Source organism: Sminthopsis crassicaudata, chromosome 3 (genome assembly GCF_048593235.1).
Source record: "Sminthopsis crassicaudata isolate SCR6 chromosome 3, ASM4859323v1, whole genome shotgun sequence".
Classification (NCBI taxonomy): Eukaryota; Metazoa; Chordata; class Mammalia; order Dasyuromorphia; family Dasyuridae; genus Sminthopsis; species Sminthopsis crassicaudata.
The window spans coordinates 58164813-58184707 of NC_133619.1; the positions used below are offsets into that span (position 1 = coordinate 58164813).

Genomic DNA, 19895 nt, shown 5'->3' on the forward strand with positions numbered 1-19895 from the left:
CACACACATAGGAATAAACCCAATAGTCTTTGAGATTAAGTGGGCAATTTTTTTTTTTTTTTTTTGCTGAGGCAATTGGGGTTGAGTTGCCTAGGGTCACACAGCTAGGAAGTGTTAAGTGTCTGAAACCAGATTTGAACTCAGGTCCTTCTGACTTCAGGGCTGGTGCTCTAACCATTGTGTTACCTAGCTGCTCCAAGTGGACAATTCTTATAGAGAAATTTTTGAACATAGGAAAGAAAGAAAAGCATAATAATTTCTAAATAACTGTGGCATGGGCAGCTAGATGGCACAGTAATTGGATACTGGATCCTCATCTTCCTGTGTTCAAATACTGCCTTAAACACTAACTAGCTGTGTGATCCTGGGCAAGTCATTTAACTCTATTTGCTTCAATTCAGTGAGAAGAAAATGGTAAACCAATCCATATTTTTGCCAAGAAAATCTCAAATAAGTTCATGAAAAATTAGACAGACTGAAATGACTGAACAACAACAAACTATGGCATCTAGAAAATGAACTTTTAAGCATTGGGAGACAATAGAAGATATATATATATATAATAGCCAATTCCTGCAATAATTTGTTATGTGTAATTGCTCCTAGAAGTTTGGAGGCAAAAAACCAATTTACTGAAGTAGTAGTGAAATAAAGTCCAGTTTTTTTTGTAAGCAAGGTGGGAAAAGAATGAATTACCCTTTCACTGACTATATGATTAAAAGGAAGAAATGACTATTCAGATTCAAACTCTCCATGGGTAGCAAACTTTCTACTCATTTCAACTTCAAGTTCAACTTTAAACTAATTATCTTGGTTCCTCCCAATCTAGAAAGGCTACACATATGGGTGCCAGTAATAAACTGGATAAACTGCATGAACCTTTCTAGGGTCCAGCCTAAGGTAAAAGAGGTTCCTCACCATAGGTTTGATATCTTGAGATCCAACTTAAGATGCTGCACAGAGCCATAAGTATAGTCAATTCTATGGGAATAGTTCCTTCCCAACTCCCATTGTAAAACTGGTTGTAAAACAGAGTGATTGTTCATAACTGGAGGGTGGGAGATCATGCCATCAGGAAGTAATTGGAGAGATGGCATGTGCTAGAGTAATTAGAAGTATATGTACACATACATACATACATACATATATATATACATACATCTATAATTATTATCTAATTTACAAAAAGCATTTATCACAATGACTTAGTGAAACAGGTAGTTATAAGTATTATTCCCATTTTATAGATAGGGATATTGAAGATTAGAAAGCTTAAATGACTGAACTAATAGCATTTAACATAGTGCCTGGCACATAATAGGCACTTAACAAATACTTATTGAATTGACTATCATCTCATCTTTTATTCATCATTTTACTGTTTACACAATGCTTCTTTCCCCCAAATCCTATGGGGATAGACAATTAGGTATCACTATTCTTACTTTACACATTAAGAGATTCAAGTTCAGAGATGTATATATATATATATAAAATCATTTGCCTAGGAAATGATTTTCCAAATCAAAGTCTTTTGACACTCTGTTCAATACTCTTTTCTTTTTTTTTTTTTATTAATTTTATAATTATAACTTTTTTTGACAGTACATATGCATAGGTAATTTTTTTTTTTACAACATTATCCCTTGTTTAATACTCTTTTCAAGATGTTCTTGTATCCTATGGACCAATTGGACATGCCAAGGATGCCATGGTAATAGGGGGATAGGGACCCCTATTATAATAAAATATAATGTAAAAATAATAAATAAACATTTATATAGTACCAATGATGCACTAGGCACTATGATGGGTGGTTTTTTAAAACAAATATTTCATTTTATCTTATGACAAATATAATCTCATTTGATAGTCATAGTTCTATTAATGTTCAATTAGTCATCCAACATCTCTAAATATTTCAGAGTTACTACTTATCATTCACTCTTCCCAGACAAAATCATATGAAGTTTATTTTAGACATCTTCCCACCTCATTTTTCAAAATACCTTTCTTTACTCTTGTTAAGTGCCAATATTTTGTTCCATAAATGCCCAAAGAACTCCAACCTCATTCTCATGTTATCCCTCTGGCATCCTGCTCATATTTCTGTAGGTAACCCTACCTTGGTTCCTTTTCCCACATAGTATATAAACTTAGCTGCAGGGATTGTACCTGATATACTGATATTTTCAGATAAACAATGCTGATCAATAGCAACCAATGTTCATTCATATGGCATAACCTCAATATTATATCCAAAATATCTCTCTCCCCCTTCCCATGTCTGGTCACTTGCTGGATTGTTATAGACCCAATAATAGAGTTTTGGACTATTGTTGACCAGGATTACATGCTATATTCTTATTATATACCTATTTTTCTCTCTTGCACTTGTCTGGTTACCCATCCTATCTTATCCCAGTGTATTAGTCTTGGTGCTTTACATCAGCTTTTGTAATAGAACAGTGACCCAAGATGAAGTTGTTTTGTTTTTGTTTCTGAGAGAATAGAACTTTTATACAAAATCCTATGTGTTCACTTATGATATATCTAGTATTTCCTCATTAGCAGGTCTATATAGATCTTTGATGATAAAATTTTTCTCTGCAGGAAAATGTTGGAAATGTCAACTATCCTAAAATTATCTCTTAACTTAAGTTTTGGGATAAAATGAATGGAGTTAACTCTGTTATACAACTCCTACTCTCTAGATAGCATTGTATTTATTTTAACCAGAGTATTAAATGTGAGGGAGAATGAGTTCTTTTGAAGAGTCAAATAATGAGTCAATGGAAGCCCCAGAGACTGATGTTAAACTTTCACTTTGATAAATGATACGTTTTAGTTTCTTTAAGTTTTATTTTAAAAGGGAGACTGGCATTATCAAATGATAGGGGGAAGAGGTTGCTAGAATGGAAAACACATTTACCCTGAAGTACATAGTGCTTTGATTATAGTCAGAGAACAATGATTTTTTTCAAAAAAATTGAATTTAAAGAAGGACAGTTTAATATAGTGGCAAAACTAATGAACCAGAAATTAAGAGATCTAGGTTTGACTAAAGGCTCTACAACTAATTTGTTTTGTGACCTTGGTTGAATTACTGCTTTACTCTGAATTCTAGTTTTCTCCTTTGTTAAGGTATTGAACTCACTATTTATATGGTCCTTTTCAAGCTAAAAAAATTTCCATCATTCTATGAAAAAAAGCCCCACTAGTTATACTGATAATTCAATTCACAGAAACATCATGCTAGAGTGATGGGAAGAGTATGAAAATGAATTGATAGTTTGGTTTGTTAGGTAAGGCAAAGTGATTTATTTGAAGAAAGTAGCTAAACTTTCTTCTCACAAAATACGTAATGAGAAGATGTCCAATTGTGGAATCATTAGAGTAAGAGAGAGAGACCCTGTTTTTCTGACTCTCTCAGTACCCATGGGGTACTATCCAAAGGAATTTCTTTGATAAATAAAGAAAAAGCCTCTATTTACTTACCTTATGTAATTATCACTTATAGAGCAGATACTGATTTGCATTGGTAGGAGTTTCCTCACTGACAGTTCTCTACCAGCGAGATCACAGATATGGTAAAAAAAATGTGGTTTGCATTTTAGAACATTTATAACAAGTCCCATTTTCCCTTCTCTCCCCATAGTGTGGACATCAAAAGCCAAAATGTAATGATAATATTGTTTCTAACTTAAAATTAAAAGTGAAAGCAAATAGAAAACAAGCATAGTATAAATAATTAAGGGTACTCTTTAAATTTATAAAAAGTATGAATGGCAAGTCACAAATTCTAGAAAAAATTTTATAAAATAAAAAATGGGGCTCAATTAAATATAGATCCATATTTATACACATGAACACACACACATATATATATATACAATGCATATATGTGTGTTTATACATTAACATATATACAGCTACCTATTTCAATATTAATATGTATATATAATCATTGGATTTCATGTAAATATAAATATTGATGAAGTAGAATGTGTATAATATATATAGCACACACAAAATATGTACATATGTTGACATATGTATATTGTATGAATAATTTTATACACAAATAGATGCATACATACATGTTTGGGTATCTGTAATTTGATCTGAAAATTTCTGAAAGCTATGTATGCCTTGTGCAGTTTATATTTGGATATGCATAGCATTTGTGCATCTACTGAACACCATTTATTCAGTATCAGATTTATAGATGCTGGCAAACAGATAAGGCAAGCGGTCTGTATTTTCTGACAAGTGGAATTTGTACAAGATTTCCCATCCTTTAATAACTCTGTCAAAAATAATACCCTTATTTATGCCATTATAGAGGTAAGGGAGTGGTGGTTGGGCTGGAGGAGAAGAAAATAGGAAAAAAGGGACAGAAGGAAGAAGAGCTAGGAGAAAAAGTGGAAAAGATAGAGAAGAATGAGAAAAGAGATCAGATAAAGGAGGATTATCTGTCTATCCATACATTTACTATTTCTGTGTTGAAAGAAGGGTTTTTCCTCCTTAAAATTCTCAAAACAGAAACAATTTGCTATTACTTCACTTTCTGTGAATAACAGCTCAGAATGATTAATAAGAAGATAAAGGAAAAAAAAATCCACGATGGAATTTGTAAGCTTTTTATATCAGTGAAAATTGGAATGGAAAAAAGATTTAATTTAGAACTTGGCAGTAGTAGTTTCTTTCACTATATATAGTATGCATACTACTCCTCATTTTCATATTCTTTCAATGTAATTTAATGCAGATCTTTCCTCTCTCTTCAAAGGTATAAGAGAACAGCTTTAGTGACATTGAGAGGAAAGGAAGAGGAGATAGCTCACACGAGAAGAACTTGGAAAGTAAAAAAATATTTTCCCCCTAAATCTGTTCTCTGTAACAATATAGGAATATTCAGGAAGGAGGAATGTAGGGAGGAAGGAAATGGTGTGTGATGAAGGGAGAATGAAAAGCAGTAAGGAGTGTGAAAGTAGAGAAAAAGATGAGAAAGGCAGAAAAAGAACTACTATCTATTTATCCATGGTGATGTTCAAGGAAAGAGTGGATTCCTATTTGTTAGTGGTGTTGTAGAAGGGATTCTGGCATATAGTGGGAAGTGGAAATGAATGAATTCTAACATCTCTTTTTAACTCTAAGAAGCTATGTTTCTATGAGAAAGATTTGAAAAAGGAGGTGGGGAAGGGGGAGAATATGGAGGACAGGAAAGAAGGAGAGAGTTGAATTTTGCTGGGTTTTGTGTAGTGCCTGATTGCTTTCATGTAAATATAAATTCTGATGAGAAAGGTAATGAAGTGGAAGAAAGAAGATTCGAGAGGAAAGAACATGATTAAAGTCAAAGTGACTATACAAATGACAGCAAAATTAAAATTTAACAGAGAAACATGATGTGGAAAAATACAGAGAAAAATGGTCGGAGCAACAATAGAAATAGGTTATCTTAATTAATTTGGATTTAAGTTGCAAACAACTGTCTTGAATTTAACAGTGTCAGAGCAGACTATGTGAATAAAAATCATTACTCAGACATTGAACATAATTATTTTGAAATGCTGAAGACACAAGCTTGCTTTCTGAGTGACTATAATAGCTAGTAATTTAAAGATTTTAGATAGGGATCTCAGATGTTAAGGAACGTTTTTAAATGATCCTTTTCATCTCAGTTCTTTGATGAAATGAAACATGATTATATTTGGCTTAAGATACTCTGTCCAAAATATATTTTTTGATGAACAAATATGATTTCCAGGTATATTACATTTGAATTTTTACTCCAAATAGATTTCATTGAGGAAAAGTAATTATGAAAATGTGGAACATTACTATTAACAAAAACAGCTATTAGTACAGGTCAGTTATTTAATTACAAGTTATTTAACCATCCAAGTGTCTACTATGGACAAGGCACTTTGTTACACTTTGCATTGTAACATAGGCATGTAGAAACAAGATCTGACCACTTATGTTTTGCCCAGAGATGAACGAAAGATCAAAATATGTGAAAGTCATGATGACCTATCTAAAAGAAATGAGAAGATGATGATTTCTCATGTGGCAAACCTGTCTTTGGGCACTATTCTGAGAAATCATACTGAGAAGAGGCTGAATATTTTTCCAAGGTTACCATAGTGAGATTGACAAAGTGGGTATCATTATATTAAAAAAAAGACTATGCATAATGCCTTGAAAAAGGGCTAGACCCTACTGTAGGTCAACTAATTTCTAGGAAACTGTTCTCCTATGTGTCCTGAATGTACTTTCTTAGAACATCTGGGAATTATGTAGCCCCTGTATAGCTCATTACTCCTGTTCATTTTAAAATTGATTTATATGCCCAGGGTCCTTGTTAAAAAGACCCATAATATGAAAAGTGACAGTTATATGTATAGAGATTGTAGGAGAGTGATTTGGTTAGCCTTGCATTCTTTACAAAAAGATTCATTGGAGGGATAATTTATGTAGTGATTTTTTTCTCTTATATTTAAAATGGCATTCAATTTCCATAAAACATTTACGTACTACATCTACTGAATAAAATCAGATAAACCTGTAGTTTTACATGATTCACATAGAGTACATAACACTTTTAATGTGTCAGTAGAGAATCAACATCATAAGTAGTAAATACTTATGCTTTTGTTTGGTTGCATTCATTAATGTGGAAGTAGAGGGAGTCATTTGGAAGTTTGTCTTTACTGAACTCTTATTAGTGTATAGTAGATTCGAATGGGGGTAATAAGAAGTGTTGTCTATTCCCTCTTTCTCTCAATATCAGAATAATCCATAAGACAGTTTTCTTGTTCACTTATTCCTGATCTGAAGGGACTATCTTTATTTTTAAAAATCTTTTTAAGGAAAATCAAAGTCACTACAACATTTCTTTCTGAAAAATAGATGAGGTAAAATACAAACAGATCCATGTTTTTTTTTTTTTTTAATATAAATCATGTGAACATGCATGTAGAGGATTTAAATAGAAACACTAACAGGGAAAGATTAAAAATCATAAAATACAAAGAACTTCAAGTTTATTTGACTAAAAAAGATTTTTTTCCTTGGATGTTCAGTTCAAGATATGACGGAGTGTATGAATAAACCTTTTGCTTTTATTTTGCAGTGATAGTATGAGGATGACAATACATTTTCTTTGTGTTCAACAAACAAATGTTTGTTTTTAAAACTTTCTAATTCTGACAAAAATTAATCCATAATTAGCTATTTGAGAAGTGATAAGACTGTCATGCAATTAACTGTGGCTGTCTGATAGATTTCTTTCTTCATTTTTGCCAAAGGCTGCTGCGCACAACATTGACTTTAAAGGGTTACTGGAGCCTTTTCTGCTTTATATCATGTTGTAGAGAAAACTGCAATTTTCACCCCAAAAAGACAGGTGGCGTAAGCATGCAACGGAATTAGATTTGTTTAAACACACACACACGCATACACACACGCACACACACACGCACACACACACCTCATAAAATGATTATTTTCTCTAGTGCTCTTTGAAAAGCTCACTTGTGCTTTGGTTGTGTGACTGAATACAGTGACGTCAGTGTGGCAGTGCAGAGTCAGGTGGTATTCAGTATAAGCAGAGGGAGCTGTCCGGGTGCTGAAAACAGTCCGTAAACTCCCAGCTGACGGACGGGAAGACCATGGTGTGGATGCACTCGGCCATCTAAATAACAGGTAAGACTGAGTTTCTATTTTATTTAATGAAAAGTTCTCTGTTTTCCTAGGTTAATATGAAAATGTTGATCTGGCATATGCATTTCGAAAAGCAATAACTGAATAGCAACCTGCTGCATATTTGACCATTGCAAGCATACTATTATTCTGATGACATTTGTGTTGTATATGATTTTGGGTATTTAGTCGTCAAGAGTCGAAATAAATTGGATACTGGGAAGGAATAAGAAGGAATGTGAAAAAGTTAAAGATCTTGATGCTAACGCTCATATTTCTGTTAAGCTTTTAGATCCCAACATTCTGTAATCTTTGTTTTTAGACAATCAGATAAAATCTTAGAAATGTTATTTATGTATTTAATATGTTAGTTGGCAGGTTTCCTAAGTTACAAATACAGTTTGTCAGCATTATCTGAATAGTTTGGTTTTTTGCATTTACCTTACAAGACCTCATAATAAAACAACTATGTAGTCTCCACATTGGGGGTGATATATCCTGAAAAGAACTCTCTTATTGTTTTTCTGATTTTAATCCATAGAGACTAAGATAAAAGTGACAATATATGCCTAAGTAATATTTAGTTTTTTAATGTACTATTTCCTTGAGATGAAACTTACATGATACTAGAAATTCTAGAAAAATATTTCTTAAACTGGGTAAAAAAGCTATATCAAATTGTTGTGGCTATTGTTATGGTTTAATGGATGACTTAAGGATCATTCTATTTGTTGCTCAAGGTCTTGGCCAAGACCGTGTTTCTTTTCCTCAGATTTAAGCTGATAGATTGTTCAGTTCAGATGAATAGAAATGCCAGGGAGCAGAAATCTAGGTACCAGGCTAATATCCGTAGAAAGAACATTCTAATTCAAATGCTCTGTGGTGTAAAGAAACAAAGGAAGAAGTGTCTTTTGATCAGCTGGATTTGAGATGATTCAATTTGAAAGCAGACATATTTCTTTTAAACTACCACAATGAACTTCTTGGTACAGTTTTCATTATTTAAAAGGGACACTGAGAGGGAAAGTAGTGTTTTGAATATTATCCTTACTATTTGACCAAATGGAACCTGCAAAAAATGACTAATGGCTAAGTTGTTAAGTTATGATGTTAAAGATACTGCAGTACTTACCTGAGGGTAAAAACATAAAAACCAAATCAATTGAAACATAATGCCCTGAAATGAGCATTTTGAAGGCACAAACACTCAGCTTTAATTTTAAGTGTATTACAGGCATATAATTTTAAAGGAAATAGAGCTGAATCAGTTTCCATAATATTGTGAATGGAAAAAAATTGAAACTGATACCTGATTGAAATTAAGCTTAGAATACCCTGAAAAAGAAATTATAATCTAATTTAGTTTAAACCTGTAGTTTTCTAGGTAGGCTAATGTACTCAAAGATAAGAAAGACAATAAATATTTCTATTTAGAAACACTTTGTTAAGTGATCATTTTTACTGTAATGAAACAAAAATCTGTAAAGATATAGTTTAGACTATTATAACCAAAGAAGGTCATATATTTAGCCTAACAAACAACAAATTGAACAATCTAGGCTAGTCAAGATGAAAATTGACTATAGGGTAGTCAGGGTGAAACTTGTCCAGGAAACAATGCTATATTTCACAGTGTTAGGCATGGCCAGCATAAAATTATACACATGGATATTGTTTAATTGGTTCACCTGTTGCTAAATCAAAAAAAAATTTCCTATCAGAAGAATGTTACATTTTCATAGGATGCCAGGAACAAACAAGGCAGTTTTTCTTTATAATTATTTCATATGCAATTAAACCAAGGATTGCAAAGTATAAGAAGGAAAGAGTTCTGTTGTAGTGGCAGTGATAAAAACTAACTTTCTAATTTTCATATATGTATAAGAAAAATTTAGAGATGAATGGAAATATCAAAGATGATAAATTCAATATATCCTCTTTATTCTACCTAAATTAGGAGAGACGTAGTGGTTATTTTAAGAATTTTTAACAATATGAGTCATTCAAGAGGATGTTTTTCACAGGTCCACACTAAAATAGAGACATTGGACAAGTTGGTTCTGGACGCTTATAGGGACAGAAATAGGATAGTTAAGAAAATTCATGCTGCAGCTTGTGATTATTTACTATGTTCTATTAAAAACTGAAGAAATAAATGTAATAAAATGAATAAATAATGATTATGATTAATAATATAATAAGAGCAATGGTAACCCATTTGAATCAGTGTGAACTACAGAGATTATATATATATATATATATATATATATATATATTTCACATTTTTATCCTTCTAAAAATAAAAAAATTAAACTGGTTTAGTTGTGATATGAAAGAATACAAATTTTGAAGGCTAACAAAGGTTTAGTCTTCCAAAAATCATATATAAGACTTTATATTGGGTAAGAAGTTATTGTTGGGATGAAAACTGTTTTTAGAAGGGTCTTATTATATAACTGAATTCAGTGTGAATTTTTGGTACTATTCCATAATGGATTATCATATCCAGGAATATTACTGTGGTATTGCTTATACTATATCAGCAAAACTGATTTTAAAAATGAAAAATCTAATTAATTAATCATCTGGTCAACACAAACTGCAATTATTGATTAAAATATATTTAAAAAATAGCTGATAAAAAAGCTGATTAAAATTCATTTTCAATGAATTGAGTGATTGTTTTGCACAGGTTGGACACAAAATAGTGAAACAATCCATAAATTCTTCTTTATGATTATTATCATCATTCTCAATGAGCTCTATAATTGTTTCAGTACAAGGGAAATGTCAGTTTCTTTGGAACAATGTTATATTTATATTTTTGTTTTTAAAGACCCTTAAACTAGAACACCCATGAAGATTGAGGTCGCTCATTTCCAAAGTAAAATGTACACTGTTGTGTCCACACTAAAAATGCTTATTACAGTATATTTATTTATTTATTTATTACTTGCTTGTTTGTAATCAAGGACTGAACCACCTGTGATTTCATTCTTGTAGCGAATGTCTCATTAAAAATTCCCTCTATCTATGCAGATCATCAATTTATTTATTACTTAAATTTTTAAGAGAGTTATTTGAGATTTTGAAAGTTTAATTAAATTGCCCTTGGACAGGTCAAGTGGATGTGTCAGAAACAGGACTTGACAGAGTCCTCAATCCACTAAGCTATGCTGATTTCCAGTGGTCTTTCTTATAGTGACAGTCACCAGTAAAATATCTCTAAAACTTGATGAATTTATCTTGAAATTTCATTAAGACCCCATTGATTAACTTGTAGGACCCACTTAGAATATTATTATTTTTTTTTGCTGTCAAAATCTAATGGAAAAGGAGCTATTAATAAGAAAGGAACTCCTTGAATTTCCCTACTTTGATTTATTTTTATTAACTGTTCTTTTCTTTCCTTTAAGGAAACCTTTCAAACATGGCAGATCCTAAAACCTGCTGGCTTGGAGCAGCCTTATCTCTCACCTCCTTAGTTTTCCTAACCTGTTGTGTTGATGCAGCTTCATTTCAACATTACCAACTACTTCAGAAAGACCCAGACTACAGATTAAAAAACTTTCCAAGATTTCCCAGCCCTGATATGATCAAAGCTTTGGAGTACATAGAAAATCTCAGACAACAAGCTAACAAGGGAGAAATCAATGCAGAGTATAATTCCTATCAGGGAGTTCCAATTTCCCTTCAGCCAAAAGAAAGTATTGATCAAAGCCACTTGCCCGAAAATTTAAGAGATTTATTGAATGAAGATGAATCCCATTTGATGCAAATAATCCTGGAAGCCTTGAGAGAAGCTGAAAAAGAATCTCAGTCTGCACCCAAAGAAAATCAACCCTATCCCTTAAATTCTGAAAAGAACTTTCCTATTGATTTGAGTGAAGATTATGAGGCTCAACAGTGGCCTGAAAGAAGACACAATCAAGCCAAGTTGCCACGTATGTATGAAGAGAGCTCCCGAGACAACCCTTTTAAACGTACTAATGAGATTGTTGAAGAGCAATACACTCCCCAAAGCCTTGCCACTCTGGAGTCTGTCTTCCAAGAACTGGGAAAGCTGACTGGGCCAAACAATCATAAGCGTGAGAGGGTGGATGAGGAGCAAAAACTTTATGCAGATGATGAAGATGACATCTATAAAGTTAACAACATTGCCTATGAAGATGTTGTTGGTGGAGAAGATTGGAACCCGATAGAGGAAAAAATAGAGAGCCAAACCCAGGAAGAGGTAAGAGACAGCAAAGAGGAAATTGACAAAAATGAAGAAGAAATTGATGATGAGATGAAGCGTTCAGGGCAACTTGACATCCCAGATGAAGATCTTAGGAAAGAAAATAAGGATCAACTCTCAGATGAAGTGTCTAAGCTAATGAACTATTATTTGAAAAGGTTAGTGGATGATGCAGGAAATGGGAAGTTCAGGGGTGGAAAAAATGAAGAAAAGAGAGCAGCCAAATTTTTGGAGAAACAATTTGATCCTCAGTCAATTTACCAGCTAATTGAAATCTCAAGGAATTTGCAAATCCCACCTGAGGATTTAATTGACATGCTGAAAACTGGGGATAAGCCAAATGAAAGAGTGGAACCTGAGCAGGAACCTGAACTGCCAGATGACCTGGAGGAAATTGCAGAGACTGATGGAGAACATCCTGATTTGTTCCAAAATAAGATAGTCTCCAAGAGTAGCTATGGAAAGCAATCTGGACATGCTGTGACAGATTCCCTACCTGAAGGTCTCAATTTTGAGGACATTTTAAGCCTTTTAGGGTCTGAGAATGCAGCAAATCAGAAAGCACCCTATTTTGCCAATCAGTTTAATCGAGAGAATATTCTGCCAAGGCTCTCCTATTCTGGAAGAATTAGAGGTCAACAAATTCCTAAAGCAGCTTGGATTCCAGATTTGGAAAGGAGACAAATGGCATATGAAACCTTGAAAGAGAAGGATGAAGAATTAGGAGATTATTTAGCAAAAGTGTTAGCTAAATACCCTGAGGTTATGAATTCAAACCAGATGAAACGAGTTTCTATCCCAGGCTCCTCAGAAGATGACCAACAAGAAGAGGATCAAATCGAACAGGCCATCAAAGAGCATTTAAATCAGATGGGATCTCAAGAGTCTGATAAATTGGGCTCTGTCACTAAAAGGCTTCCTCTGGTTACCCAGGAAAATGATGAAACCCAAAACAGACAGTACCTAGATGAAGATCTGTTGCTAAAGGTACTGGAATACCTCAATCAGGCAAAAGCAGAAAAGGGAAGAGAGCACATTACTAAAAGAGCAATGGAAAATATGTAGGCTGCTTTTGTCAATTGCCCTTCCTCCCCCAAATTGTCCCAAGGTTATTTCTCTTCTGTGTGTTGCCCTTTTCTCCTGTTTATTTGTATTTTCTCTAATGATGTATTGGCAAATGGCTCCAGACCACTGGAGGGTTTGTCTAACATATCCTGAGCTGTTCTCTTGTTTATGGATCTCTGTATATGTAATGACTCTTGGATAGAAATAATTATGTCAATTGTTTTAAGAAAGAAATGTATGATATTAGTTAATATTACATCTCAGAAACCAATAACTGAGGTATTGTTGATGGCTACAGAAGATGAAGGATGTCTGATATCTTGAAAATTAAAAAAAATTAGTTGAATTATTTTGTTATTGTCTGTAATGTTTTGTGGAGTACTGAAGAAAAAATAAAGCATTAAATAAATATATGAATATATATATAGTTTTATTTACAAGGCTTTTTCTATTGTGTGTTTTACTGTTGATCAATAAATATTATTTCTGGACAATGTCGTTCTCTTCATTATAGTTAATTAAAGGCTTATGGCTCTGGGGAAGATTGTCCAGCCCTAAGTATGCTGTCTGGTCTTAGGACAGCATTCCAAGATTTCATGCTCTTTAATTCCTATCTATTCAATAATCAGAAATAACTACAGGCAATCTCAAGGTTATATCTATGCTTAAGGGGCATATTGTACTTTTTATTGGATAACAAGCCCCCTTGTTTATTTATTTGGAAAAGTCTCTTTTGCTGGTCTGCCGCAGAGCTAGAAATCCTTATTATCAGAGTAATTTCTTTGAAGTAAGGTAGTACCTCCATAAGGACCCTGTTAAAATGCAAATTATCTATGAAGGTTAAAATATAAGTACCCAAGTACACAATAGTATGGATTTTCTGTCACTCCCTATGACATAGAAGAGAGTATTTTAAAGGGAAAAGGGAGGACAATGGTATTATCCAAAGAAGTCAGTAGAATAGGAGGTCCTAGGAAGATGGTGTTAGCAATGAAAGTCCTTCATGGGTTTGGGAGTATGATTTGTGGATAATTGGAGGGTAGGATGGGTCTTGGTGGGGATAGGGCAAGGACAGCAAGTACCAAAAGGTAATAATATTTTTTTAAAAAGTAAGGACTTAAAAAACTTTAATAATTTTTGTCTATGTTCAGGACTATCTAACTATTATTCAACTTTCCAGAACCATAGAATTTTAGAGTTAGGGATTTCATTTGAATCAATGTCTTATCCCATTCATAAACTTTTTCCACAATATGATTTACCAGTGGTTATCTGGCTTCTGTTTGATCATTTCCAAAGATGGGGAACTCATTCTCTGATGAAGCAGATCCCTATTATTGAGTAGAAACTTTATTTCTTAGAAACGTTTTCCTAAGACTGAGCTGATCTGCTCCCAAGGACAGCCTTATGAACCCACAATTTAGAGCTATCTCAAGTTAAAGGTCATAAACCAAAGTGACAAATAACACTTCAACTTGGCACATTGTCTAGCTCCATTGAGACTGCTTTTTCCTGAGGGACTGAGTTAAAGGGGTAGCCCCCTTGTTTCAATGCCTCTAAGAAAATAATGTTTGGAATTTGAGGGGTGAAGCACAAAAGTGATTTCACAAGATAAACTATACTATGTCTCTCCCCAACCCCACACCACTTCCATTTCCTTGTTTTTGTTAATAACAAATTTCAAATGAGATGCTCTATACTGGATTACCAGAACAGATGTGGTAATTTAAATAAACCCACCAGACTTTATTCTTCTCCTATCACTAAAGTCCCTTTCTGTATAATCACATAAGAGAAACCCTTAGACTCTTTTAAAACATGATAGTTAATATACTCTTGGAGGCAGAAAGACATTTATTTGTTTACTGTCTCCATTGTAAATTAAAGTAAAAGAAAATATTTTATTTTCAATTTGTTTCACTGGGTTTTTAGCATCATTAATAAATGAACCAGATATGTTCAAAAAATATCTGATAAACTATCTTAGGTTCTGAGGATCTCTCTCTCTCTCTCTCTCTCTCTCTCTCTCTCTCTCTCTCACACACACACACACACACACACACACACACACACACACACACACACACACAGAGTCACTGCTTTTAAGGAGCATATATTTTACTAAACTTGAAATAAGTAATTTATTATTATACAGAAAAACAAGGCTAACCTATAAAAATAAAAGCCTCCATTAATAGAATAATATATACAGGATCTAGTAGCTGGTAGCTATAAGTACAGTTTTCTAAAGGACCGAGTCCAACAGATCATAAAATAATTTTTGCAAAATTGCTTATTAGGCATTAGACATTTTAGATGTAGCCCCATGCATTAGGCATTGTTTGAAAAAAAGAAAAAAACAGCTAGGCTTCAACTTTGTCCCAATGTCCTTTCTGTCTGATGTAAATACTTGCTTCAGTACCAATCTATTCAGTACTAATCTATTTCTGACAACCACAAATTCTGTAGTAGATTATTCTGTTACTACTCTTAGATCTTTAGGCCTTTCACTACCATGAAGTATCTCACTAAAGGAAAGGAAACACAAAAGAGGTGGGGAATCTAGGGGTCTTAGCAAACCAAGTCTAGGTAAGGCCTCTGATCTTACTCTCACATAGGAAAAATTTGCCATGATATCAGGATGGGAAAAGGATTCTGTCTTTTCTCCAACATATATTAGAAACACATCTTGTAGCTTGGAGAACCACGGCTAAGAAATCCAGCTAGAAACTTTCTCTCCTTTTAAAAGATCTGATAGCTTCAACTCTTCTTCCTCAGTAGAAAATCAAAGGAATCTCTGCAATTGAATCAGGCATGGATAGAAGTAGGACCTTCAAATTTCTATGTGACAATCAACAGCAGAGAATACATGTGCTTACTCTGATGAATGTCAATGAAGGATTCTGGGTGACTGGGAAAAGTCCCTCTTGCAAAGGCGTCATTCATTCAGCACCACAAGAATTTTCTTTTTTTTTTTTTTCTCTTTTTGAAAATTAATTTTATAATTATAATTTTTTTGACAGTATGTATTTTTACAACATTATCCCTTGTATTCATTTTTCCAAATTTTCCCTTCCCTCCCTCTACTCCCTCTCCTAGATGACAGGCAATCCCATACATATTAAATGTGTTACAATATAACCTAGATACAATATATGTGTGTAAAACCAAATTTCTTGTTGCACGGTAAGAATTGGATTCTGAAGGTATAAGTAACCTGGGTAGAAAGACAGTAGTGCTAACAGTTTACATTCACTTCCCAGTGTTCCTTCTCTGGGTGTAGCTATTTCTGTCCATCATTGATCAACTGGAAGTGAATTAGATCTTCTTTATGTTGAAGATATCCACTTCAATCAGAATACATCTTCATATAGTATCGTTGTTGAAGTGTATAGTGATATCTTGGTTCTTCTCATTTCACTCACCATCAGTTCATGTAAGTCTCTCCAAGCCTCTCTGTATTCATCCTGTTGGTCATTTCTTACAGAGCAATAATATTCCATAATATTCATATACCATAATTTACCCAACCATTCTCCAATTGATGGACATCCATTCATTTTCCAATTTCTAGCCACTGCAAAAAGAGCTGCCACAAACATTTTGGCACATACAGGTCCCTTTCTCCTCTTTAGTATTTCTTTGAGATATAAGCCCAGTAGTAACACTGCTGGGTCAAAGGGTATGCACAATTTGATAACTTTTTGGACATAGTTCCATTTTGCTCTCCAGAATGGCTGAATTCTTTCACAACTCCACCAACAATGTATCAGTGTCCCAGTTTTCCCACATCCCCTCCAACATTCATCATTATTTGTTCCTGTCATCTTAGCCAATCTGACAGGAGTGTAGTGGCATCTCAGAGTTGTCTCAATTTGCATTTCTCTGATTAGTAGTGATTTGGAACACTCTTTCATATGAATGGAAATAGTTTCAATTTCATCATCCACAATAATTTTCTTTTTCTTCAAAAATATAATCAGAGCTTCAGAGAACACAATATTAGAATTTCTTGCTTTTCTCCATTTTCCTCTCTCCTCCCAATAACTTTGTGTTTATTTGCATATATTTTGTGTTTATTTATCTGTGCATTTGCTGTTTCTTTCCAAAAGAATAGGAGACCTCAAAGGCAAATACCTTCATTTTTGTCTTTCTATCCCCTGTTTCTTGCTATCACAGTGTTTAGTCCTTAGTAAATTTTGTTAATTATACCTAATTGAAGTCTACTATTGTTTTAGACTTCGATGAAATTGTATAACTCTAGTATTCTTATAATTTCCATGTTTGCAACAAACTGATAGCTAGGGGTATGCCCATTCAAGACTTGGAAACCTTTTTTTTTTTTTTTTTTTTCAATTCTTCAACTTCAATGATGTTCAAAATCAGCTGGGATCCTATTGATGCAACATTTTTGGTGGGAAAAATAAATGATGTTTTCCCCCTTTATAGAAGAAAATAGGTGATGAGATTTGGCAAGTGGAAAAGAGATGCTTGAATTTGATCTAGGACTCTAAATTTTGGATTTTGATTGTGAGTCACTGTCATAGGCATAGTCTTTGCCAGGATAAAGTTGATGTGAATCTTATGAAATTATATATCCAAGGAAGGGGATATCCAGAGTTGTCACATGAATATAAACATATATATATATATATGTATATGTATATATGTATATATCTAGATCCAGAGAAAGAACTTATAAATAAAAGAATGCATAGAATAATTTATATATATGCATATGTATATATTCATATATACACATACATATGTATGTATGTCTACACAAATGAGTATGGAGTGTGTTTGTGTGTGTGTGTGTGTGTGTGTGTGTGTGTGTGTGTTTGAAATCCAAAAGACATGGATTCAAATCTCACCTTCGATGCTTACTAGATGTATGACCCTGGGCAATTAATTTAACTCACTTATGTTTTAGTAAACTCATTTATAGAATAGGGGGAAGGCTGTTAGCCAATGGTTTCTAAGGTGCCCTCCAGCTCATAGGGGAGAGAAATTCAAATGTGAGGATACCTATCTGTTCTACAGGAAGGAAACAATGGTTCTAATGTATCCTCCAAAAACAGAGATTCAATTCTTCTGAGTCTCTCTTGCAGGATCACTATCCATGAACTTCTGGAACTCTGTCTTCCCAGAAATCAGCCGGAGTCAGGATCACCAAAAATCTTTATTCTTGGTTTCTTGAGCTTGCCCTCAGGACATTAGATCTAGCAATCTCCACACCACCTTCCTCTCTCTCCACTGCCAGGAGAATGCCTCAATCTCTTCCTCCTACTCCACCCACACAAGTCACTTCCCCTTCTTTGTCCCACCAATCCAGCCAGCACAGAATAGTTGGGGAGGATCATCCTTCAAACATGCTATTAGAGAATTGTCCAATTGGCAATTAGTCTCACATGCTCCATTATCCAAGTGCATTTGCTCACTTCTAGCCCTTTATAATGAACTAAACCCTAAATGTAGATATGCCCCCAAGGTAATGAACTAGACTCACTTTTCTTTATGCCTTTTCTGGCAATGATTTCTTTAATTTTCTTTGGTTTAACTAGTATCTTTATGCATATGATTCTCACATTAGCAAGTACCCATTGGGTATTTTTACTAGGTTACCACCTAGGGATCTCATAACAAACAGAGTCAAAACAGAGATCATTATCTTTTCCACACTCCCCCAATATTTTTTTCTATTTCTAATTAAAGGATGTTCAATCTTCCAGTCAACCATGTTCATAACCTCAATTATTCTCACCCGGTTTTTTTTTCTCATTCTTCAAATCCAATCATATCTTCTTGACTATCTCCACAATCTTTCTTTCATTTTCACTTTCTTCACCGCCAAGATTTTCTTATTTCTTGCCTAGATATTATAATAGCCCTGCCTCAACATTCTTGCCTTTCCATTCCATCATCCATTTAGCTGCCATCTTGATAATCCTATAGTGTAAATGTGACAATATCACCTCCCTTTTCAAAAAACGCTAGCCCCAAGCCATACCCACTTTGTCTCCAGGATGAAATACAAACTTGCAATTAAGTTTCTATGCAAACTCTCATTCCAAATTTACTACAGTTTTTTTTTTTATTCCACCTCATATATTTTTTGCTACAGCCATGCTAGTCTACTCTTTGTTTCTTATCGTCAACTTATGTAATGCATTTTCACAGATTGCCCCTTATGTTCTCCTCATCTTCATCTCTTAAAACTATCTTCCATTTTAGCTCACTAATCTATCTTATCTAATCAGTGCTTTTATTAAGCATTAATACATCAGCAGACATTATGATAAGAACTGGAGATCCAATGAAAGGTAAAAAAAACCATTGTCCCTCTTTTTAGGAGTTCATATTTTTTGGGGAGTAATAATATTCACTCACACATTTGATTTCCATAGGGCAATATTTAACAATCAACTCTCCTGAGGCAAATGTGTGTATATGTGTATAAACACATCCATATATACATATGTCTCCTAATTCTATGCCCCTTCACTGGCTATATGTCAATCATGGAATGCTCCCCTCTTCACTTTTACCTCCTGGCCTTCTTCAAATTCAACCTTCTATAAAGGAATTTTTCTGGTTTCTTCCTCCCAACTTTTTGTGGCTCCTTCCATGATTGCCTCCCATTCATATTATATGAGTATATGGGAAAATCATATGACTTTCTGAGAACACGAGGTACATTTTAAAATTTAATCTGATTATGTGATTATCAGCTGTGAAAGACTTGACTCTTTCAACAATGAGGTGATTCAAGGCAATTCTAATAAACTTATTATGGAAAGTGCCATCTGCATTCGGAGAGAGAACTATGGAAACTGAATGTGGATATTTTCACCTTTGTTGTCATTTGCTTGTTTTTTGTTTTTGT

At 33.8% G+C, this 19895-nt stretch overlaps 1 protein-coding gene across 3 annotated transcripts in view; it reads left to right on the plus strand.

The window, feature by feature from the left end:
* Positions 1-13503, plus strand: part of SCG2 (secretogranin II) — a 74587-nt gene extending 61084 nt beyond the window's left edge. For all 3 annotated transcript variants that reach the window (XM_074298603.1, XM_074298602.1, XM_074298604.1), the window contains 2 exons: positions 7569-7710; positions 11124-13503. In XM_074298603.1, coding sequence (XP_074154704.1) covers positions 11138-13009 — 1872 coding nt within the window. In that variant the 5' untranslated portion in view covers positions 7569-7710; positions 11124-11137 and the 3' untranslated portion in view covers positions 13010-13503. The remainder of the gene's footprint in view (positions 1-7568; positions 7711-11123) is intronic.
* Positions 13504-19895: the final 6392 nt, after the last annotated feature.